We start from the raw sequence: 25,551 nt of genomic DNA, 5'->3' as shown, positions 1-25,551 counted from the left end.
AGGCTTTTAATAATAATGACAATATTTTTTTTGTTTGATTTAATCGTATCAACTACATAAGTACAGAAGAACTGCTGGTACTTTACTTGTTAAACATAGAATGAAAGAATCTACACATTTACTGCTGGTGCTTTGTTCGAGGTCCTGGCACCTGGCACATGCTGGACAGAAACTTAGAGAATATAATAAGTTCTCAGGCCAAGACGGTACTGATAACTACATATCTAAGTTGAGAAATGATACTGCAGTGATGTTATCATTCTGTCTTGTGTCATATGATATTGTGTTAATGATATCCATGTATCAATGCCCACAACAAGTCTGACCTAGTTGATTTATTGACGAGAGTAAGTATTTTGGATAGAGTTGACGAGGTAGTTTATGCTAGTGAACAGGACGCAGGCAAGGTATGGTAGGGAATGCCACAGGGTAAGTTAGCAGGTAAGGTAGGTCTGGAAGTAGGGTGGGTCAGGCAAATAGCCAAGTCAAGCTGGAAGGTACATCAGGCCACAGACGTGTCTCGACCATGAATTTGAACCAAGTGTGGCCACCTTATAACTCCTGAGACTGGAAGGAAAGCGCTGAGGCTGTGTGGCATAAGTTTCAATGAGGCTATCAGTATTCGTGACGGTTTTGTGAGCTTGATCACGTTCTGAGGTAAGAAAACAGTGTTGCAGACGTGAACCAGTCAAAATAAGTTCCTTTTTGCCGCAAGCAACATTCAGGCTTGATATTCACCTGGCACTTCAACTTGCCTTGACTGAGGGTAACAAACACTACCATCATGGTTGAGGAAATGACACACAAAACATCAATGGACGTAGTCGGCCAAGTTACTGATAGTTTTATAATTCAGTATAGGATGCTGAGATGGTAAGTGACAGTCCTGTGGGCGGACAGCAAGGATTTCGCCGAGGAAGGACCATGGACGTGGACAACGACCCGCCTGGCAAAGATCTGGCCCTCCTGGAGTATACAGGGGACTACCTGACGAAGGAAATAGTCGATTTCGCAGAGGCGCAAGTCTGCTGGGAAAGTTTGGATGGCCTGCTGAGTGGATATTCTGGTTGACTTAATGAAGACAAAGACAATCTCAAGAAAGAGAATAACGATTTTTTTTTATTGATATGGGACGCATTCTTATATCTTAACTGACATCGTAGGAGACTCGAAGAAAGAAACAGGACGAAGATGATGATGATAAAGACGATATTGAAAAAGAAAAAGAAAGGGTTGTTGCAGCAGACGGTGGATATGGGAGATGACAAAAGCGAATTTGGTAATGAAGAAATAAGAGAAAAATTACCAGAGGAAGAGGAAGCAGGAGAGGATGTTACGTAAGTAAACTAGAAGGAAGAGGAAGCAGGAGAGGATGTTACGTAAGTAAACTAGAAGGAAGATGAAAAGGTGGAGGCGAGTGGGGCAGTGACCATGGCGATGGCATCCTGCAGGTAGCGACTTACTCTGTCGAAGAGAGTCTTGCCCATGACCGAGTTGTCGTTCGTGTTCCTGGGAAGGTGACTAAGATTAGTGTTGGCCAACAGACGTGCCACTCAACTACGTCATCAATGTCGATGGCAGGTGAAGAAATTATCTTAACTTGAAAGTTAGTATTGATTGTTCATTATCATCTCCCACACGAGGTGGAACTGGAGGATGGTCTGCTCTCTTGAATCATATTGACCACACACTATATACAGCAAGGTATACATAAGTACTCACTATATACAGCAAGGTATACATAAGTACTCACTATATATAGCAAGGTATACATAAGTACTCACTATATATAGCAAGGTATACATAAGTACTCACTATATATAGCAAGGTATACATAAGTACTCACTATATATAGCAAGGTATACATAAGTACTCACTATATATAGCAAGGTATACATAAGTACTCACTATATATAGCAAGGTATACATAAGTACTCACTATATATAGCAAGGTATACATAAGTACTCACTATATATAGCAAGGTATACATAAGTACTCACTATATATAGCAAGGTATACATAAGTACTCACTATATATAGCAAGGTATACATAAGTACTCACTATATATAGCAAGGTATACATAAGTACTCACTATATATAGCAAGGTATACATAAGTACTCACTATATATAGCAAGGTATACATAAGTACTCACTATATATAGCAAGGTATACATAAGTACTCACTATATATAGCAAGGTATACATAAGTACTCACTATATATAGCAAGGTATACATAAGTACTCACTATATATAGCAAGGTATACATAAGTACTCACTATATATAGCAAGGTATACATAAGTACTCACTATATATAGCAAGGTATACATAAGTACTCACTATATATAGCAAGGTATACATAAGTACTCACTATATATAGCAAGGTATACATAAGTACTCACTATATATAGCAAGGTATACATAAGTACTCACTATATATAGCAAGGTATACATAAGTACTCACTATATATAGCAAGGTATACATAAGTACTCACTATATATAGCAAGGTATACATAAGTACTCACTATATATAGCAAGGTATACATAAGTACTCACTATATATAGCAAGGTATACATAAGTACTCACTATATATAGCAAGGTATACATAAGTACTCACTATATATAGCAAGGTATACATAAGTACTCACTATATATATCAAGGTATACATAAGTACTCACTATATATAGCAAGGTATACATAAGTACTCACTATATATAGCAAGGTATACATAAGTACTCACTATATATAGCAAGGTATACATAAGTACTCACTATATATAGCAAGGTATACATAAGTACTCACTATATATAGCAAGGTATACATAAGTACTCACTATATATAGCAAGGTATACATAAGTACTCACTATATATAGCAAGGTATACATAAGTACTCACTATATATAGCAAGGTATACATAAGTACTCACTATATATAGCAAGGTATACATAAGTACTCACTATATATAGCAAGGTATACATAAGTACTCACTATATATAGCAAGGTATACATAAGTACTCACTATATATATCAAGGTATACATAAGTACTCACTATATATAGCAAGGTATACATAAGTACTCACTATATATAGCAAGGTATACATAAGTACTCACTATATATATCAAGGTATACATAAGTACTCACTATATATAGCAAGGTATACATAAGTACTCACTATATATAGCAAGGTATACATAAGTACTCACTATATATAGCAAGGTATACATAAGTACTCACTATATATATCAAGGTATACATAAGTACTCACTATATATAGCAAGGTATACATAAGTACTCACTATATATAGCAAGGTATACATAAGTACTCACTATATATAGCAAGGTATACATAAGTACTCACTATATATAGCAAGGTATACATAAGTACTCACTATATACAGCAAGGTATACACAAGCACTCACTATATACGAATACATACATGACTACTCAGTTTATAAAGTATATTGATATAAACACAACTACTTACTATACAAAATGCAGCAATATATACATAACTAGCCAATATATGAATTATAAGAATACGTGCATAACTACTCATTATATGAATTATATGAATATATAGATAACTATTCATTATATGAAGTATAAGAATATATAGATAACTATTCATTATCTGAAGTATAAGAATATATAGATAACTATTCATTATATGAAGTATAAGAATATATAGATAACTATTCATTATATGAAGTATAAGAATATATAGATAACTATTCATTATATGAAGTATAAGAATATATAGATAACTATTCATTATATGAAGTATAAGAATATATAGATAACTATTCATTATAGGAATTTCATGTATATAGTACTTACTCGCTCATAGCAATGAGGTCATTGATGTTGGCGTTGTTGTTATTGTTGTTGTTATTATTGTTATTATTATTGTTGTTGTTGTTATTGTTGTTGATGATACTGACAATATTAACAACAGTGTCCAAGAGGGCCATCACGAAGGCCAGGAAAGCCAGGTTGCTATTGGCATCCCTGGTAGGACGGAGATGTGCTGGGATGTTGACAACGCTGCTGCTGGTCTGGCCAAGTTCTGGATATATGTTGGCAACCCTGGCCATAGGATGATCTGCCAGGTTGGCAACGCTGCCTTCTGGGTTAAACAGTAAAACGGAGGTCAAAGGTCAGGTAGAATGTTATCTATTACGTCAGGCTTCTGAGAGACAAACCTAAAGGAGTTTTATGTTGACAGAAAATCATATATATATATATATATATATATAATATATATATATATATATATATATATATATATATATATATATATATATATATATATATATATATATATATATTCCCATTAGTCCACGGGGAAAATGAAACACGAAAAGTTCCCAAGTGCACTTTCGTGTAATAATCACATCATCAGGGGAGACACAAGAGAGAAATATCACAGTCAGTTGATATACATCGAAGAGACGAAGCTAGGACGCCATTTGGTAAACTTGTGATTGTTTACCAAATGGCGTCCTAGCTTCGTCTCTTCGATGTATATCAACTGACTTATATTTCTCTCTTGTGTCTCCCCTGATGATGTGATTATTACACGAAAGTGCACTTGGGAACTTTTCGTGTTTTATTTTCCTCGTGGACTAATAGGAATATCTTGATCACGCGCAAAACTGTGATCCTTTCCAATATATATATATATATATATATATATATATATATATATATATATATATATATATATATATATATATATATATATATATATATATATATATTATTATTATTATTATCATTATTTTGCTTTGTAGCTGTCTCCCGCGTTAGCGAGGTAGCGCAAGGAAACAGACGAAATAATGGCCCAACCCACCCACATACACATGTATATACTTACACGTCTACACACGCACATATACATACCTATACATCTCAACGTATACATATACATACACACAGACATATACATATATACACATGTACATAATTCATACTATCTGCCTTTATTCATTCCCACCGCCACCCCGCCACACATGAAATAAACAACCCCCTTCCCCCTCATGTGCGCGAGGTAGCGCCAAGAGAACAAAGGCCACATAATATAAGGTAACTGTAGTCTGGCAGCACCTCAGTAAACAACTCACATGTTACGTTGAAGAAAGATATCGAAATATAAGAATTAAGTATACTTAAATGTGTCTCATGTATAACGTCACGTATCCTGTTCAACTTGTATGTTGAGCAAAATTTGTACAAAGCCACAAGAGTGAGCCATGATGCCTCACACCGTGGCAAAACTTATGGCAACTGGCGGATATGTGGACCATGATAGCAAGATCCACAGAGAAGCAGCTGCCACACCTCGAGAACAACTTGTGAGGGACTCACAATCTCCCTGCACAACACACTCACCAACCAAACTATGATTATGGAACACAATAACGTAAGAGATGCAATACTGTTGTAGTCAGAACACAGTAACGTAAGAGATGCACTACTGTTGTAGTCAGAACACAGTAACGTAAGAGATGCACTACTGTTGTAGTCAGAACACAGTAACGTAAGAGATGCACTACTGTTGTAGTCAGAACACAGTAACGTAAGAGATGCACTACTGTTGTAGTCAGAACACAGTAACGTAAGAGATGCACTACTGTTGTAGTCAGAACACAGTAACGTAAGAGATGCACTACTGTTGTAGTCAGAACACAGTAACGTAAGAGATGCACTACTGTTGTAGTCAGAACACAGTAACGTAAGAGATGCACTACTGTTGTAGTCAGAACACAGTAACGTAAGAGATGCACTACTGTTGTAGTCAGAACACAGTAACGTAAGAGATGCACTACTGTTGTAGTCAGAACACAGTAACGTAAGAGATGCACTACTGTTGTAGTCAGAACACAGTAACGTAAGAGATGCACTACTGTTGTAGTCAGAACACAGTAACGTAAGAGATGCAATACTGTTGTAGTCAGAACACAGTAACGTAAGAGATGCACTACTGTTGTAGTCAGAACACAGTAACGTAAGACATGCAATACTGTTGTAGTCAGAACACAGTAACGTAAGAGATGCAATACTGTTGTAGTCAGAACACAGTAACGTAAGAGATGCAATACTGTTGTAGTCAGAACACAGTAACGTAAGAGATGCAATACTGTTGTAGTCAGAACACAGTAACGTAAGAGATGCACTACTGTTGTAGTCAGAACACAGTAACGTAAGAGATGCAATACTGTTGTAGTCAGAACACAGTAACGTAAGAGATGCAATACTGTTGTAGTCAGAACACAGTAACGTAAGAGATGCAATACTGTTGTAGTCAGAACACAGTAACGTAAGAGATGCACTACTGTTGTAGTCAGTCATACGTTGACCTCACCTATGACGCCCGAGTGATGACGGTATGTTATCTGGTCCTGACGATGTAGCTGGGGGCGCCCTAGTTTCAAATCTTGTGGCAGGAGAGTTCCTACCACACCTGCAGGAGGCATCCTGAACGGTGTCTCTCTGGCATAAATAAACACAAGCATCATAACGCTGTCACCGAGTCCTGTCTGGTGTGTGTGTGTGTGTCTGACCAACACTGACAATACTACTGAGTTATTCTATATGATACATGAACAGACACATGATACATGAACAGACACATGATACATGAACAGACACATGATACATGAACAGACACATAACACAAGAGCAGACACATGAAACAGAGAGAGAGAGAGAGAGAGAGAGAGAGAGAGAGAGAGAGAGAGAGAGAGAGAGAGAGAGAGAGAGAGAGAGAGAGAGAGAGAGAGAGAGAGAGGCATACCATACAGATTCTCAGATTACGTTACCTGTGTTGTTACTTATACTGGTGGTGGTGTTGGTGGTGGTGGAGCAGCAGTATAGACTGACTCCCTCAACGGTCTGAGCCAGACTGAGGCCTGACCCAAACTGAGGCGGAAGCACCTGCCCCCGGCTCCAAGGGTCCTCTCTGCACCAGTGTCTCATGTATGCTCTTCCACATTCATCGTATATATATATATATATATATATATATATATATATATATATATATATATATATATATATATATACATGTGTATGTGGGTGGGTTGGGCCTTTCTTTCGTCCGTTTCCTTGCGCTACCTCGCTATTGCGGGAGACAGCGACAAAGTATAATAATAATAATAATAATGATGATAATAATATATAAGTAAGAGGCAGGAGGTCAAGAAAAAGGTACAAGAGGTGAAAAAGAGGGCAAATGAGAGTTCGATGAGAGAGTATCATTAAATTTTAGGGTGAATAAAAGGATGCTCTGGAAGGAGGTAAATGAAGTGCGTAAGACAAGAGAACAAATGGGATCATCGGTGAAGGGGGCTAATGGGGAGATAATAACAAGTAGTGGTGAAGTGAGAAGGAGATGGAGTGAGCATTTTGAAGGTTTGTTAAATGTGTTTGATGATAGAGTGGCAGATGTAGGGTGTCTTTGGTCGAGGTGGTGTGCAAAGTGAGAGGGATAGGGAGAATGGTTTGGTACACAGAGAAGAGGCAGTGAAAGCTTTGCGGAAGATGAAAGCCGGCAAGGCGGCGAGTTTGGAAGGTATTGCAGTGGAATTTATCAAAAAGGGGCGTGACTGTGTTGTTGACTGGTTGGTGAGGATATTCAATGTATATATGGTTCATGGTGAAGTGCTTGAGGATTGGCGGAATGCATGCATAGTGCCATTGTGCAAAGGCAGAGGGGATAGAGGTGAGTGTTCAAATTACAGAAGTATAAGTTTGTTGAGTATTCCTGGTAAATTATATGGGAGGGTATTGATTGAGAGGGTGAAGGCATGTATAGAGCATCAGACTGGGGAAGAACAGTGTGGTTTCAGAAGTGGTAGAGGATATGAGAATCAGGCGTTTGCTTTGAAGAATGTATGTGAGAAATACTTAGAAAAGCAAATGGATTTGTATGTAGCATTTATGGATCTGGAGAAGGCATATGACAGAGTTGATAGAGATGCTCTGTGGAAGGTATTAAGAATATATGGTGTGGGAGGCAAGTTGTTAGAAGCAGTGAAAAGTTTTTATCGAGGATGTAAGGCATGTGTACGAGTAGGAAGAGAGGAAAGTGATTGGTTCCCAGTGAATGTCGGTTTGCGGCAGGGGTGCGTGATGTCTCCAAGATTGTTTAATTTGTTTATGGATGGAGTTGTTAGGGAGGTGAATGCAAGAGTTTTGGAGAGAGGTGCAAGTATGCAGTCTGTTGTGGATGAGAGGGCTTGGAAAGTGAGTCAGTTGTTGTTCGCTGATGATAGTGCTAGTGGCTGATTCGGGTGAGAAACTGCAGAAGCTGGTGACTGAGTTTGGTAAAGTGTGTGAAGAAGAAAGCTGAGAGTAAGTGTGGCTGTGTGAAAGAAGAAAGCTGAGAGTAAGTGTGGTTGTGTGAAAGAAGAATGCTGGGAGTAAGTGTGAATAAGAGCAAGGCTATTAGGTTCAGTAGGGTTGAGGGACAAGTTGATTGGGAGGTAAGTTTGAATGGAAAACAACTGGAGGAAGTGAGGTGTTTTAGATATCTGGGAGTGGATTTATTTCATTATACTTAGTCGCTGTCTCCCGCGTTACCTAGGTAGTGCAAGGAAACAGACGAAAGAATGACCCAACCCACTCAAATACACATGTATATACATAACCGCCCACACACGCACATATACATACCTATACATTTCAACGTATACATACATGTACATATACAGACATATACATATATACACATGTACATATTCATACCTGCTGCTTTCATCCATTCTCGTCGCCACCCCGCCACACATGAAAAAGCATCCCCCTCCCCCCGCGCACGCGCGAGGTAGCGCTAGGAAAAGACAAAAAAGGCCAGATTCGTTCACATTCAGTCTCTAGCTATTCCCTGGGGATAGGGTAGAAAGACTACATACCACGTATTCCCCGCGTGTCGTAGAAGGCGACTAACGGGGGTGGGAGCGGGGGGCTAGAAACCCTTCCCTCCTTGTATTTATCTTTCTAAAGGGGAAACAGAGTATATATATATATATATATATATATATATATATATATATATATATATATATATATATATATACACACACACACACACACATACGAGAAGAATTGTAGAATTGTACTTCCGTATTCTCTGCGGATCGTAGAAGGCGACCAAAGGGAGCTGGGTAGGGGGACTGGAATCCCTCCTCCTTGCATTTCAGTTTCTAAGAGCTGGAACAGATGAAGGAGGTAAGCGGGGAGTGCTCATCCTCGTCGAAGGCTCAGGCTGGGGTGTTTGAATGTGTGTGGATGTAACCAAGATGAGAAGAAAGGAGAGGTAGGTAGTATGTTTGAGGCAGAAATCCTAGATGTTCTGCCTCTGAGTGAAGCAAAGCTTAAGGGTAAAGTGAGTGACTGGGCTTGGAAACATCGTAAGAGTAAAGTCAGGGGCTGATGAGAAGACAAGAGCTAAGGAAGGAATAGCACTACTTCTGAAGGAGTAGTTGTGAGAGTGTGATTGAATGTAAAGCAGTAAACTCTAGATTGACGTGGGTAAAGCTGAGAGTGGATGGCGAGAGATGGGTGATTATTAGTGCTAATGCACCTGAACATAAGAAGAAAGATGAAGAGCAGCAAGTATTTTGGGTGGAATTGAGTGCGTGTGTCAGCAGCTTTGATGTAAGAGACCAAGCATTAGTGACGGTTGATCTAAATGTGAAGGTAAGTGAAGTGGCAGTTGAGGGTATAATTCGTGCGTATGAGGTACTTACTGTTTTGACTGGAATGGTGAAGAACTTGTGGAGATGTGTGCGGAAAAAAGACTGGTGATTGGGAATACCTGGTTTAAAAAGAGGAATATTTGCATTATACGTATGTGAGTAGGAGAGACGGTCAGCGGGCATTATTAGATTAAATATTAATTGATAGGTGTGTCAAAGAGAGACTTTTGATTACAAATGTGCGAGAGGGGCAGCTGGTGGGATGTATGATCACTATCCTGTGGAGGCGAAGGTAAAGATTTGTAGAATGAAATGTCGGGGAGGAGCGTGGTGAGCGTAAGTGATCTTGGAAAGGAGACTTGTGTTAACAAATGCCAACAGAGATTGAGTGTAGAATGGCAAAAGGTGAGAGTGAATGAAAAAAAGGGAGTGGGTGATGAATTGGAAGTATCTAGGGAAGCAATGCTGGCATGTGGAAAAGATGCGTGTGGCATGCGAAAGGTGAGAGATGGGCAGGTTAGAAAAGGGTTGCGAGTCGTGGGATGAAGTTAAGTTTCTAATGAAAGAGAAGATAGGCATTTGGGCGTTACTCAAAGGGAGCGAGTGCAAATGATTGGGAGATGTGAAAGAGAAAGCGGCTGGAGGCCAAGAGGAAGGTGCAAGGATTGAAAAAGAGGACAAATGAGAGTTAGGGTGAGTAATTATCGGTAAACCTTATGAAGAGTAAGATCTATTGGAAAGAGGTGAATAATGTGCGAAAGACAAGAGAACAAATTGGAACATCGGTGAAGTGAGTAAAAGGTGAAGAGATAACAGGTAGTGATAAAGTGAGGAGGATAAGAAGTGAGTATTTTGAGGGACCGTGAAATGTGTTTGATGATATAACGACAGATATAGAGTGTTTTGGTTTGGGTGGTATGCGAAGTGAGCGAGTCATGGAGATTGCTTTGGCGAAAAGAGAAGAGATAGTGAAAACCTTGCGTAAGATGAAATGCGGCAAGGCGGCTGGAGTGGATGGTATTGCAGTTGAATTTATCGGAAAAAAGGGGATAGCTGCGTTCTTGATAGGTTGGTGAGGATATTCACTGTGTGTATGGATCATGGTGAGGTGCCTGAGGATTGGCGGAATGCATGTATAGTGTCAATGTATCAAAGCAAAGGGGATACAGATGAATGTACAAACTAAAGAGGTATAAGTTTGTTGAGTATTTTGTATGGGAGGGTATTGATTGAGAGGGTGAAGGGATATACAGAGCATCAGTGTGGTCTTTGAAGCGGTAGAGGATGTGTGGGTCAGAAGTTTACTTTAAAGAATGTGTGAGAAATACATAGAAAAAACAGATGGATTTTTATGCGGCATTTATGGATCTGGAGAAGGGAAATGATAGGGTTGATAGAAATGCTTCGTGAAAGGTCTTTAGAGTATACGGTGTGGGAGGTAAACTGCTAGAAGCAGTATGAAGTTTTTATCAAGGATGTAAAGCTAGTGCACAAGTAGGAAGAAAGGAGAGCGAGTGGTTCCAGGTGATGGTTGGTCTGCGGCAGGGGTGTGTGATGTCATCAATTTGTTTATGGATGGGTGATGAGGTAAGTAAATGCGAGAACCTTGGAAAGAGGGGCGAGCATGCTGTCTGTGGGGGAATGCGAGGGACTGGGAAGTGAGTCAGTTGTTGTTCGCTGATGATACAGCACTGGTAGCAGATACGAGTGAGAAACTGTAGAAGTTGGTGATTGAATTTGGAAACGTGTGAAAGGAGAAAGTTGAAAGTGAATGTGAATAAGAGCGAGCAAGTTTATTAGGTTCAGCAGGGCTGAGGGACAAGTTGGTTGGGGTGTAATTTTGAATATCTTAGATATCTGGGAGTGAATATGGCAGGTAATGGAACCATGGAAGTGGAAGCGAGTTATAAGGTGGGAGAGAGGGCGTAGGTTCTGAGAGCACTGAAGAATATATGGAAAGTGAAAACGTTATCTGAGAGGGCAAAAATGGGTATGTTTAAAGGAACAGTAGTCCCAACGATATTATGTGGGTGTGAGACATGAGCTATAGATAACGCCGTGCGGAGGACAGTGGAGGTGTTGGATGTGAAATGCTTGAGGAAATTATGTGATGTGAGATGGTTTGATCAAGTAAGTGATGTAAGGGCAAGAGTGTGGTAGTAAAATGAATTTGGTTGAAAGAGCGGAAGAGGGTGTGCTGAAATGATCTGGACATATGGAGAGAATAAATGATGGTGGGTTCAGGCACGGTGTCGGGGTGAGGCGTGATGGTAGGTTGAGGCGTGGTGGTGGGGTGGGGCGTGATTGTGGGTTGAGGTGTGGTGGTGGGTTGAGGCGTGGTGGTGGGGTGAGACGTGATGGTGGGTTGAGGCGTACTGGTGGGTTGGGGCGTAATGGTGGGTGGAGGTGTGGTAGTGGGGTGAGGTGCAGTGGTGGGTTGAGTTGTGGTAGTATTGGGTGAGGCGTAGTGGTCGGGTGAGGTGCAGTGGTGGGATGAGGTGTGATGGCAGGCTGGGGCGTGATGTTGAGTTGAGGTGTAGTGAGGGAGGCGTGGTGGATGGCTGCTCCGGCAGAGCGTGTCAGGGCTCCGGGAGCGTGGCTTTACAGTTACCCAGACGAGTCTCCTGATTTCTATGAGGTCGAGTCAGTCGTTCGGTGAACAGCGTCACCACGCAGCAGGCACAAGAATGATGGGTGAGCACCTGCTGGCATGCTGCAGATTCGTGCTTCCTAATATAACTTAACCAGCGGTAACTTGGTTAAGTTGGTTAGGCCAGGAAGCACTTGGCTTTTAACTATGGGATTTGGTTGTTGTTATTTCCATCTAGTTATTGGTAAACAGCTGTGTGAAAATGACCGCCTAGTGTCTTCTTGAATGAGCAAACTGCTGTGACAATTACAACAGTAGGAAGACTGTTCCACTTTATTGACACTACTGTTGCTGATGTACTGTGTCTTGCCCTCCCTCCTGACACTACTGTTGTTGATGTACTGTGTCTTGCCCTCCCTCCTGACACTACTGTTGTTGATGTACTGTGTCTTGCCCTCCCTCCTGACACTACTGTTGTTGATGTACTGTGTCTTGCCCTCCCTCCTGACACTACTGTTGTTGATGTACTGTGTCTTGCCCTCCCTCCTGACACTACTGTTGTTGATGTACTGTGTCTTGCCCTCCCTCCTGACACTACTGTTGCTGATGTACTGTGTCTTGCCCTCCCTCCTGACACTACTGTTGTTGATGTACTGTGTCTTGCCCTCCCTCCTGACACTACTGTTGTTGATGTACTGTGTCTTGCCCTCCCTCCTGACACTACTGTTGCTGATGTACTGTGTCTTGCCCTCCCTCCTGACACTACTGTTGTTGATGTACTGTGTCTTGCCCTCCCTCCTGACACTACTGTTGTTGATGTACTGTGTCTTGCCCTCCCTCCTGACACTACTGTTGTTGATGTACTGTGTCTTGCCCTCCCTCCTGACACTACTGTTGTTGATGTACTGTGTCTTGCCCTCCCTCCTGACACTACTGTTGTTGATGTACTGTGTCTTGCCCTCCCTCCTGACACTACTGTTGTTGATGTACTGTGTCTTGCCCTCCCTCCTGACACTACTGTTGCTGATGTACTGTGTCTTGCCCTCCCTCCTGACACTACTGTTGCTGATGTACTGTGTCTTGCCCTCCCTCCTGACACTACTGTTGTTGATGTACTGTGTCTTGCCCTCCCTCCTGACACTACTGTTGCTGATGTACTGTGTCTTGCCCTCCCTCCTGACACTACTGTTGCTGATGTACTGTGTCTTGCCCTCCCTCCTGACACTACTGTTGTTGATGTACTGTGTCTTGCCCTCCCTCCTGACACTACTGTTGCTGATGTACTGTGTCTTGCCCTCCCTCCTGACACTACTGTTGTTGATGTACTGTGTCTTGCCCTCCCTCCTGACACTACTGTTGTTGATGTACTGTGTCTTGCCCTCCCTCCTGACACTACTGTTGTTGATGTACTGTGTCTTGCCCTCCCTCCTGACACTACTGTTGTTGATGTACTGTGTCTTGCCCTCCCTCCTGACACTACTGTTGCTGATGTACTGTGTCTTGCCCTCCCTCCTGACACTACTGTTGTTGATGTACTGTGTCTTGCCCTCCCTCCTGACACTTCTGTTACCCAATTTTCTTTTGTGTCTAGTATTGTCATAATACTTAAGAGTTACATAGAATGGGTCCTTATTAACATGAGCGTTCTCGAGGAGCACTTAGGTGTGCAGCAGGTCACCCTTCCCGCCTTGTTCATATCTCAAGGTCTCTCCTCTTGGTAACTCTCAATTCTGACAACATACTGGGTACGTTCCACTAGACTTTCTCTAGCAGTTCTCTGGATGCTGCTCATGCAGACTTCTCCGAATCCTATACATCCCACAAACAACTCTCTGATCATTTTGTCTATACAAATAAAGGTATATCCGACAGTGGCCAGGGTGTGATTCGTTGCCAACATGAGGTGTTGACGGTGCGTTGATCATACCGCTAGATGCAAGATCCTTGTGACTGGTGTCCAGATCAACCCGGTGTGTTGTGTGCCCGTCCTACACCAACCATGAACGAATACCATTGTAGCTATCGCTATGTGGGTCACATTGCAACACCTTCCACTCTCTGGTGCCCCACACTTCATGCACCAGTTTGACAACTTCACTAAGATATACTGGAACATTTAGTGTTCTGACAGCTACAGCACTTACAAGTGCCCGTGTTGGTTTGTTTATGATAATATTCATAATAATGATAATAACAACAATGATTATAAAAGATACTAAACTGTTGTACTAAAGATGATGCTAATGATGATTATTGTGATAATGATTATGATAATATCAATGATTTCATCAAAGATTTGGTCTTATTGTAGACGATGACTCACGAATAAAGACAATCTTCACAATGTTGAACGCCTTAGAATTTCATGGTAGACCTACTGTCATGGGTCATGGTAACTCCTGCCATGGCAAAGTCTTGCGTTGTAGTAAGTCCCGCCGTGGGCTATGGTAAACCCACTGTTATGGGTCATGGTAAAGCCAAGCCTGGTGTACAGGGAGCCGTCGACCCTCAGGCAATACTTAACCCAACCACTTCCCCAGCTGACCCACACATGTACGTACAGCAAGCACAACACTCCTCATACCTGTACTCCTCATACCTGCACTTCTCATACTTGTGCTTTCATACCTGTACTCCTCATACCTGCACTTCTCATACCTTTACTTCTCATGTCTGCACTCCTCATACCTGCACTCCTCATACCTGCACTGCTCATACCTGTACTCCTCATACTTGTACTTTTCATACCTGTACTCCTCATACCTGTACTTCTCATACCTGTACTCCTCATACCGGTGCTCAACACACATAATCTTCCCCTCCGTCTCTACGTGGTAGCCTTCATTCCCGAAGGAAACATTTCGTACAGCAATCTCGACAAACTTGATTACGTTAAGCAACATAATTTGCCAGATGATACAATTGCGTTTGTCAGCACAAAGCTAATATTTTTTGTACTAGTGACTAAGAATATTCACAAGTGACTCAGAACACTCACCAGTGATTCAATGTTCCAGCGGTTTGTACAAGTGGATCTATGTCTGAGGAAGATCAGGTGACAAGGAGAATAAGAATATAGGAAGGAGACAGTAGAAAATAGTCACAGGCATTAGTTATTCGAGTCACTACAGAGGATAATGTAAGTTGTGTCCTGGCAGCAGTGATGTACATGCACTGTAGGAGACAGTGGGTTATTCACTAGCAACAATGATGTACACGAGTCATTGCGGAAGGCAGTAGAAATATAATTATTGACTGGCATCGGTGATGTATACGGGAGACCGTAGGATCGGGAGATATGAAGTATGGCAAGGTACGAGCAGAGTTTCAGAAAAGGAGTTGTGTAGCCGAATACAGTAAGTGAAATGGTATGATTGGCGGTGCCAAGTGACAGGCGAAAAAAGGACAGGTGAGGCCGGCCAGCCGACGGACGGACATAAATGTGTCCGGAGTAAGGGAATAACTGAGAGAATCCGTGTGTTTCTCAATATGACAGCTGTGGAAGGCAATGATACGGAGACGTGGGAAGGTGAACTACGGTGAGAGTGAGGAGGGCGTGTGTAAGCGAGACGTGAAAGTAAGACACAGGATCTGCCCGCCACTGACCCGCCGAGGTGTCTTCCACGCATCTGTGCGTGGTTCGTTCACGCCAATGCCACTCCTCCCAGTGTATCCTCCTTCAGCCTTCCTTCGTCTCCCTGCGACACGCTGTCTATGGTTCCTGCAGCACACAGTCATCCCATAGTTACAGCCACGTCTACAGTGGCATCAACGCCCTAACTGACGCCATCCTGTTGACCTCCTGTAGCAACCCTCGCTCTGGCACTTGTCAGCTTCCTGTCTTCGTCCAGGTTTCTCCCGGGCGTTCACCGTAGGGCTGGCTGGTGGCGGCCACTCTCTACGTGTCAGGTGTCGTGTCACTCGTCCCTACCTCACTGACACCTGCAGACTTTCTGTTCCTAAACCAGTCATTTTGAGTTTAGGAGTAATGTTTATTCCTTAAGAATCCGCGTAGTAGTCAAAATGTAAGTTGATGTTGGAAGGGTCTCCCTTGTTTGCCCTATACACAACTTATTTCAGCTTCATGTACTATCTTCTGTGGTCTAGTGGTCATAGCTTTGACCGTAAGAAACAGGTCGGGGGATCAAATCAAGAAGGAATGGTACTGGATCAAGGTGCAGTTAGTCAGACTGGGCCATAACTTCCACTGAGCATGTTGGAGGAACACGTATCCCTACCTGACCCCTCATACCTGACCTGTCATCAACAATGACGTCAGACTTACCTGACCTGTCATTACCTATGACGTCAGGCTCACCTGACCTGTTTGTCAGAACAGCCACGAAATAATGAAATGCGAAAAACTTAGTCTAAAAAATGTATTTTTTCCCATGATCTTGGTCAACATAGGTGAGAATTATCTGTGACTCAGCTTAATTGTTTCTGAAGGATTGAACAAGTTAGCGCAAGGATCCATTATTAACCAGATGGAGGTGACGAGTGGGACACAAGCAATGATAAGTTTACAATACTGACGTTCCTGAATATGGCTGTAGACAGATCAGTTCACTACGAGACAATCTCTTCCTTTTGTTCATCATCTGCTTACTACAGACATCATATATACTACAATGATATGAATAATAATACATCATCAATATATTACTTCCTCAGGTAAGGTCCAGCTCCCTCACGGTCCACTGGACCCGGGGAAACACTGGCAGTACCATCTCCTGATGAAAGACGAGATAGTAAAGAGATTCATGTATTGTTTCGCTTATATGTGAGACAGGAGCGGCAGAGTTAGTGATGGTTAGCACTACTAGGTATGAATACTATCTTTTATATCTTGGAAGTTACGTGTTTGTTTGAACTGATGTACATAAGTTTGGTATATCATGATATACATTACTTTGGTATATTATTATATACATTAGTTTGGTATATTATGATATTAGTTTGGTATATTATTATATACATTAGTTTGGTATACTGGTATATACATTAGTTTGATATATCATTAAACATCAGTGTAATAAGAAGTATTATTGTTTCATGTGGTTATCCAGTATAAGTGTTAGGTATATTGTGTCCACAGATGTGGCATATTTCAGAAACAAGTTATCATAATGTCTCCCTTACATTGTCTACGATGAATCTTTTTCTTTTGTATTTCTTATCCATTTCTTTTCATTTCTCCAGTTCAAAAATCTTCGCGTTTTCACAGCCATACCTAAACATTTTATGAAGTCTTGTAATGTGTTCGATAATGATGTATGCAACTTTCGCTTAGTTAAACAAGTGCCTTGATTCGGCCTTGACACATGGTCATCGAAAGAAGTCAGATACGTGTATCAAAGTTTAATACAAACTAAGTTACAAAACCATATAGAATGGAACATAGATACCAACATACATAATTACGGACAACACTGTAACTCATACCTTTTTTCATAACATCAAATATTTAACATTATAACTGATATTCCAGAGTTGTACTCAGTCGTCTATCAGATAGAAAATATCTGTTGTAACTCTGGCTTGGGAGGTACAGGAAACTCGCGATCAGGAGGTGTCAGTGTACGGGTCAGAGGCACTCGTTGTCGAGTTCCGGCCATCAAGTTTGGCGAATGGAATACCGCGAACTCGTGGACTGGAGGCGTAAGTTCGCTAACTAAAGGCAAAAATTCTCTTCTTGGAGGTAGTCTCTTTACCGGAAGCTTCGCAAACTCATGGACTGGAAGTGTTAGTTCACGGGTCAAAGGCATGAATTCCCTTGTTGGAGGCAGCATCTCTTGCGTCAGTAACGTGACGAACTCATGGGTAGGAGGCAGAAGGTGTCTCGGAGGAAGAGGGATAGGCACTGTCAACACTCTCTGGACCTCCTTGGGCTTCATTGCAAAGTCGTTCGTTGGAGGTTCCAGGTACTGGCTTGGCTTCTGGATTTTCTTGTTCTTCCAGGAATTTTTGGTTGGGCTTTTCACTGTACCGCTCAGCTTCTGATTCTTGACTGGGATGGATCTGAAGGGTATCTTCACCTCAGGTGCTGAAAGTCGTGGCTCTGGGTTATTCCCTGGAATATGAAGTTCTGGATTCCACCCTAGGAAAGTGGTTTTTGAGGTGGAAATTACTCCCTCGTCATCGTCCTTCAAGAAACCCTTGACGTTTAAAGATTCCTGCTGTTTCGGCAACGGTAAGGCAACAGAAGAAGGTTCTGAGAGCACCATCTTCTCTAGGCTGATTCCAAAGCGCCTTGTTGGAGGTTCGACAAGTGAGCTTAGCAATTCTATCGGCTTTTGCGGCTGGGAAGTCTTCTTGCTTGATTTGTTCGTAGTTACGACGGGGATATCCTGGATAATCACTTTAAATTCACGTTCGGGAGGCTGGAGATCAACGCTGATCTCGGGTATTAAGCCTGTCTTAAGGAACAAGTCACCGACTGACAGAAAGTCCTCGTCTGCAGTCCCATCGTCCAGCATATTTCCCATCTTGGCGTCATCATTCACCGGCCATGGGAAGCAGCTAATGTGAGAAACCACGAAGAGGACCATCCACACGCCACGAAAAGATGACAAAATCCTCATTGTTCCCGTGTCTGCTGGTCGTAGAGGGAGGTGATGTGGAGCACCTGGTGCCTTGTTATGGGGCAGTGTTGTCTGCCCGGCTCTCACAAGCCGACTGGCAGCGCGAGGCGCCCACCTCAGCACAAGGGCCAAGCCGTCCATGATGTGTTTTTGTTTTGGTGCTGAGGCTTGCCAGGTCGCGAGGTACCTGCCTGCTGCGTCTTATTACCAGTAAATAACCTCTGAACAGTTTTCAAACTAACTTCAATGGAATATATATATATATATATATATATATATATATATATATATATATATATATATATATATATATATATATATATATTAGGTCATGATAGTGATGGAGGAGGAAGATGGTGAGAGGAATTATCAAACAGATGCGTAGTTGTCTGTCATGCGACATGAGGTCGACCTCCAGCCATGATATTTCTTTGTTTCCTTTTGAAAACTTGGCGAACTTATCTTGCCACCAGTGGTGTGGGTGGTGGGGACCCAGCCCAGCGACTGTGTTAACCCACCAGTGGTGTGGGTGGTGGGGACCCAGCCCAGCGACTGTGTTAACCCACCAGTGGTGTGGGTGGTGGGGGCCCAGCCCAGCGACTGTGTTAACCCACCATAATCATTGTTGATATGTATGAGAGCACATACACCTTGACCCGCTTCATCAATGCCCAGTGGCACCTACTTTGTTTCATCACACACCAACGTTGACTACATCGTCTCAAACATCGGCCATACATGTTACGTATCGACACGTTTAGTCAACCCATAAGCTCCTTGTAGAATAAGTAAGTACATTCACCCCAACGCACAAGCACCTCTTTCAGCAATAGATCAGGAAATAAGACATGTCAACAAAGCAATACATGTACAACCCCGAGACATCAACACACGCTTTCGTGGCGCACGTATCTTCAGATCTACGCACGCCCATCTGCTCCTGCGCAGCATAATGAACGTACATACGAGCACACACTCCTGTTACCGACTGGCAGTACATCCCCGGCCACCACGATGTGGGAGTCGCCAATATGCCTCTGGCTCACCCGCCTCACAACCAGCGAACCTGACAATTCAAGATCAAATTGAGGGAAGGCTGAGTTGTTGTCTGACAACATGACAACAGTAACAGTTCCATGAACGAACAGCATCCAATGAAATACATGAAAAAGGAGACTGGAAAATTCTTGATGTATAAGTGTGGAAATGATCAAGTGTTCTTTAATGTGTCGTCATCATTGCTTCTCGTGGAGATTCTGCAGAGAAAACTGAAACCATAACACTCGAGGCCAAGAAACGATATAGTGATTAAATTAATGTAGTCTTGAAAAGTTTGTGAATTATAGCAAGTGTTTTGTTGGATTTATACTGGATAACATCTCCCAAGAAAGCAGTCAGTAGTTGTATAACTTTACATTTATATGGCAACATCAAAAACAGCACAAGATCGTTTGTAACATCATACAGTGGCGTGTGCAGGGCTGCGACTCCTCAAGACTGGTCTGGTTTGTGCAGGTAAACTTATTAATGAATGGAGGAAGTGACCAATGTAGTTGTTGGTAAGCGAGACTACTGCCCCAACACCTTCGACCCGCTTGGCTATGTTGCTTTCCTAATGATCGGTTTCCAACTGCTCCTCAACATTGTCAACATCACTAACAACAACAACAACAACAACAATAACAACAACAATAATAGTAATAACAACAATGGCACAGCTAGATGGCTCGGGGAGATGGAGGCGAGTGTTGACCGCTTGGTGGGCCACCAAGACACATTCCTTGACAACGAAGAACTGAACCTCAACAACCAAATCACCAACAACGGACACGTTAACAGCCAACCAGACGGTGCTGACATCTCAACAGACTTACCAAGCCAGAGATGTTCCTGTGGTCAGAGAAGGAGACAAGAAACGTTTGCGAGGTTGGTGGTACGGTATGTGCGACATAACCCTGGTGGTGGTTCTCCATGGTGTCTGACCAGACTGGGCTGTGAAGTGGGTCGTGCAGCGGTGCAACACTTAACCCTCAACCTTCTCAGGTGATATCCCTCACCTCCAGGTGCCAGACACGTCCTCTCCTTATCACAGGAATACTGATTAAACTACAGGGGTTCGACTCCTGCTTGTTAATATGTGGTATAATAGTTCAGATTGTGAACGAGGAGTGTTTATATTCTACCGATGGATTCTGATCATGTAAAATGTCCATTATCTTCTTTACCTTGCCTCGTGAAATAACTTTTGTAACGTGATATATATATATATATATATATATATATATATATATATATATATATATATATATATATATATATATATATATATATATAACTGTGGTATTGATGACGTTCACTAATTATCACAAACTTATTTTTTCGCCAGGATGTTGTTGGGCGACGACAGTAGCCTGGCGACGATCACGAGGCAGCTGGTACAGCAGATGGTCCTCGAGGAGTGTACCAGCTTCCTTACATCCTGTCCTCCCACGAACATACCATGATAGATGGTCCCAGGGTGACGTGAGGAGTTAGGAAGTCAAGGACCTTTGTCCTCACAATCAATATCATCATCTGAGTCGTTTGTGACCCTATTGCCTTGAGTGAAGCACTGGGCGGGGCGAGGCAGGTAGTGTCGGGTCACGTGTCTGGGTCATATTCTAATCGGCTTCAGTCCTGCTGTGCTTCATTTATCCTCAGCGACGCAGCTTCATTATTAGCAACAATTAGCCTCACCCTGATGGTGTAAGTAACGTAGCTGATATTGCAAGATCGTTGCAAGCAATGTTCACCACCTGTAACTCATCCAATGTTTCCATTGTATTGGAATAATAAAGAAAGTAGACCAGTATGTGAAGATATTATCTCTCGGGCTCTCCTGGGATGTTCCTCCTCCTCCAAATCCTCGTGTGTTCCTGTAGCCCCAGCAAACTGGTTAGTTTAATGCCTCCAAGACCGAGTTTCTGCACATCTCTCACCCGGAAGTTCCTCACAACTTTCCTCTCTTCTTACGGCTCTGTAATTCCATCTCTTGATTCAGTGAACTTCCTTAGTATCACTGCAACATCCACTGTATCTTGGCGACTCCACATTACGGTGATAACCAAGTCTGCCTCTAACAACCTAGGTGTCCTGTTTACATGTCGAAATTTCTTTTCTCCCGAACATTTGATCCGTTTATGCGAAGGATTAATCCGTCCTTATATTGAGTACTGCTCTCATATATGGGGTGGTTCAGCCTTTGTATTCATACTTGTCAGAGTTGTCAAAAGCGGTCGACTCATAAACTGCCCCAGGCTTACTTCCAAACTTGACCTACTTATCCAACGCCGCATTGTTACATCACTTCCCCTCATCTGTTTGGATCACTCTCTCTTTTTCTCTCTCCCGAGAGCTGGCTGCTTGTGTACCCCCACCACTAGCTGAACCACACAATACTCGGCAAGCTGCTGCGTCACATGATTACTGTGTGGCCATCGGCAACTCAAGGGTGGGCCGTTTTGATAACTGTTTCTTTCCCTACACCTCGAAGCTTTGGTGGGGCTGGAGGAAGCCTGCAGTTAGGAGTGGAGGAAGCCTACGGATGGAGGTGGAGGAGGACAGCATGTGTGGGTGGAGGAAGGCAGCATGTGGGGGTGGAGGAGTGCGGCATGTGGTAGATGGTGTGTGGTGAGGGTTGGTACCCCTGGTCCAGGTGAACGACCCCGCCTCCTGGAGCCTGACCGACCGTTGCTGGCAGTGGTGGGTGAGCAGGGTGGGTGAGCAGGGTGGAGGGAGGGAATGGGTTGGGTGAGCAGGATGGAGTGGAGGGGTAATGGGTTGGCAAGCAGGGTGGGGAAATGGGTTAGGTGAACAGGGGTAGTAATGGGTTGGGTAAGCAGGGTAGCGTGGAATGGGTTGGATGAGCAGGAAAAGGGGGGGGGGGGGTAGGATGATCAGCAACAGCAATTAGTATGGCTTCGTAGAAACATCACACATGTCATTCTAACACGGAATAACAAAGGTAACATCATAATGTTATATGAATAATGATGAATTAACAATACAATGTATCAACAACGTTATTACATGATACAAACAACATCACGGTACATAAACATCACTACATCAACATCACGAAGCAGAAACAACACTACATCAACATTACGGAGCAGAAACAACGCTACATCAACACCACGGTACATAAACATCACTACATGAACATCACGGAGCAGAAACAACACTACATCAACATCACGAAGCAGAAACAACACTACATCAACATCACGGAGCAGAGACAACACTACATCAACACCACGAAGCAGAAACAACACTACATCAACATCACGGATATAGGTAGTACGTCCTCTGGTACTTTAACTCACTGTGTAAATGGAATGTTCAAAAAGCGAATCCTAAAGATGTACAATGATAAGATAGTAACAGTAGATAAATTAATGAATCATTATAGCCCGTAAATTTATCATTTCTTGCATACCGTCTTGTGTACTCCATGTGGTATTCGTAAATTGTGGAACCTTAAGAGTTGATAACAAATACTACTTGTGGCCCAGCAGACTTGACTGCTAGTAACAGGATAAGTGTCAACATTCACCTACAACTTGTGACATGTTTCTCAATTTTCTGGACCACATGACTGGGAAACATGTCGCGTCACAAGGTTGGGTAGGAGAGCTCACACTGTCCCACGTAACAGACCTCCCATTTTGGCTTCATCAATCTTCTGTTGATGCTCTTCGAGGTCACTGTTAACGTTATCAACTTCAACAACAACAGCAACAACAACAATAATAATAATCATAGCGCAAACAATAACAATAAATAGAAGTGATAATGGTGCGATAAATGTCGGAAGAATATCGACCTTACTTCTCTAAAGTTCCATCCACAGAAAAGTTAATAAAGACAGAGAAAAAGAGGCCGCTTTATACATTAGAGCTTCAGCAAAGCATTGCCTTTGTTAACAATATTAAACGAAACATTTGCAATATTCCTCAGATATGGTGACAACCTCAGTGAATTTATATTCTTTCTGTTGTCATGGAGCTTTGTGACCCCTGGTCCCTTCTGTGATGACACAAGAGAGGGTGGCAGCTGGTCCCTTCTGTGATGACACAAGAGAGGGTGGCAGCTGGTCCCTTCTGTGATGACACAAGAGAGGGTGGCAGCTGGTCCCTTCTGTGATGACACAAGAGAGGGTGGCAGCTGGTCCCTTCTGTGATGACACAAGAGAGGGTGGCAGCTGGTTTGTAGGTGGAATGCAGCTTGGGGCGTCGGTTGATGTTATCAGGAGGTGGATGTCACAGCTAACAGTCTGTGGTTGTGGCGGATGGCTGGCATACGAGACTATTGCGCAGCACGAAGGGTGAGCAAAGTTGTACCGGTAGCTGTAGGTATGAATGAGGGACACACTGTTATCTGACTCCAGGTTACTGTGGCCTAATTTAAATATTTAACTCTAATGAGACCATAGAAGACACGTTAACAAACGCAGGTTGTAAAATTCATCTGTGTTTTTAGAAGGAAGTGAAATATCAGCAATCCTTCCATTAGAGGCATCCCTCCCGACCTCCTTGCTGCTGAGTAACCTCCTCATATCGTGCAGATGTGGCATGATGGTCATGGCCGGTGTCTATCGTGACGGGGAAAACATCTAGAATAGAGACATCACGTAACGTCTACCAGAGATGGTACTCCAAGTCTAAGCTTAGGTCAAAGTGAGACACAGTAGAGCCTCTCACGATTATTATGTCTTACGGATACGAACCTTGGCTCTTACCTTAAAGTGTACTATGCTGTGGTGTTTCCTAACGACTGGTCTCTTTAGTAGCCCAGCAAAGCCCCGAATGTATATTCAAATCTGGCCACTCGGTCATTTCAAGGCGCTTGTTCCTACCGATACATATGACCCAAGCTGATAGGGTGGAATCAAACTGTGACGTCATGTTACTTGTTTGGGAATATGTTTATCACTATAACTATCCATCATTGTCCCCTCCTGCCTCATTATCTTCGTTCTGTTTGTTTACCAACCGGTCATATACGAATGTAAAGCAGATAACTGCTAACTAATCATCAACCAACAAAATACCACCCATGAAAACAAGATACAGGCTATCACAAATGAACCAAACCTACGGCAAACAGAAGACGTGGATTTCATTTTCAGCATAAATGACGCCATAAGATCAGGTTCACAAGCCAGCTTACCTCTCTGGTCCATCATAAAGGTGACGGGACGGCGATCTAGTTCGTCCTAGTGGCGAGGGACCCGGTGTTGGTTGGTCTTCGCCATTCTAATATGTCTGCGCCTCCTTAGACTAGTCAGCAGAGGACACAAGAGTAACCGGAAAACAACTTCACAGCAATGTACTTAGTCGTACGTGACGTATTGAGATAACACTTGGAACAGAAACGCACTGGACCATGTACGTAGAACATCATTATTTCCAACTCAGTCCTGAGCTGCTGGTCACTGATGCCGGTCGTTGCCATACACTGAGCGTTTACTTAACGGTTTGCTCGCGGCCAAAGCTCCTGACGCGTCCGATTGTGACGGCCATAATTGTTTGGTGCGGATATGAAGCACACCGGCCCTGCATATATGTTTAAAGTTATTCCTATATTTTGACACCCAAAAGACTAACAAACTTCCGTCTAGTTTGCACTGG

General features: G+C 42.6%; 2 protein-coding genes across 5 annotated transcripts; one reads left to right on the top strand and one right to left on the bottom strand.

Moving 5' to 3' along the window:
• Positions 1-35: 35 nt before the first annotated feature.
• Positions 36-25,551, bottom strand: LOC139759727 (uncharacterized). Of its 3 annotated transcripts, none has more exons than XM_071682124.1 (4): positions 6,830-6,933; positions 6,373-6,500; positions 3,846-4,131; positions 36-1,509 (listed from the first exon to the last, which is right to left on the bottom strand). In XM_071682124.1, the coding sequence occupies exons 2-4, from the start codon at positions 6,482-6,484 to the stop codon at positions 1,389-1,391; spliced, it is 519 nt and encodes a 172-aa protein (XP_071538225.1). In that variant the 5' UTR covers positions 6,485-6,500; positions 6,830-6,933; the 3' UTR covers positions 36-1,388. The 3 variants fall into 3 exon arrangements, with proteins under 3 accessions (XP_071538225.1, XP_071538224.1, XP_071538223.1); XM_071682123.1 differs by lacking the exon at positions 6,830-6,933 and adding an exon at positions 25,091-25,551 and having other exon boundaries at positions 38-1,509; positions 3,846-4,134; XM_071682122.1 differs by having other exon boundaries at positions 39-1,509; positions 3,846-4,134.
• Positions 19,317-21,731, top strand: LOC139760008 (uncharacterized). Of its 2 annotated transcripts, none has more exons than XM_071682751.1 (2): positions 19,317-20,806; positions 21,267-21,731. In XM_071682751.1, exons 1-2 carry the CDS (start codon positions 20,412-20,414, stop codon positions 21,382-21,384), a joined length of 513 nt encoding a protein of 170 aa, XP_071538852.1. In that variant the 5' UTR covers positions 19,317-20,411; the 3' UTR covers positions 21,385-21,731. The 2 variants fall into 2 exon arrangements, with proteins under 2 accessions (XP_071538852.1, XP_071538851.1); XM_071682750.1 differs by having other exon boundaries at positions 19,338-20,923.

This window comes from Panulirus ornatus, chromosome 34 (genome assembly GCF_036320965.1).
Source record: "Panulirus ornatus isolate Po-2019 chromosome 34, ASM3632096v1, whole genome shotgun sequence".
In the NCBI taxonomy this organism is placed as follows: Eukaryota; Metazoa; Arthropoda; class Malacostraca; order Decapoda; family Palinuridae; genus Panulirus; species Panulirus ornatus.
The sequence above is the reverse complement of the archived record's forward strand: the minus strand, read 5'-3'. Positions and strand labels throughout refer to the sequence as shown.

Bases quoted from the DNA above. Each gene is read 5' to 3' on its own strand.
- LOC139760008 (XM_071682750.1), top strand. From the start codon at position 20,412: ATGGAGGAAGTGACCAATGTAGTTGTTGGTAAGCGAGACTACTGCCCC. The intron at 20,924-21,266 runs GTGATATCCCTC...TTTTTTCGCCAG, and splicing joins TTAACCCTCAACCTTCTCAG to GATGTTGTTGGGCGACGACA.
- LOC139759727 (XM_071682123.1), bottom strand. From the start codon at position 6,484: ATGCCTCCTGCAGGTGTGGTAGGAACTCTCCTGCCACAAGATTTGAAA. The intron at 4,135-6,372 runs GTGAGGTCAACG...TGTTTAACCCAG, and splicing joins TCATCACTCGGGCGTCATAG to AAGGCAGCGTTGCCAACCTG. The intron at 1,510-3,845 runs GTAAGTACTATA...TCACCTTCCCAG, and splicing joins GACCTCATTGCTATGAGCGA to GAACACGAACGACAACTCGG.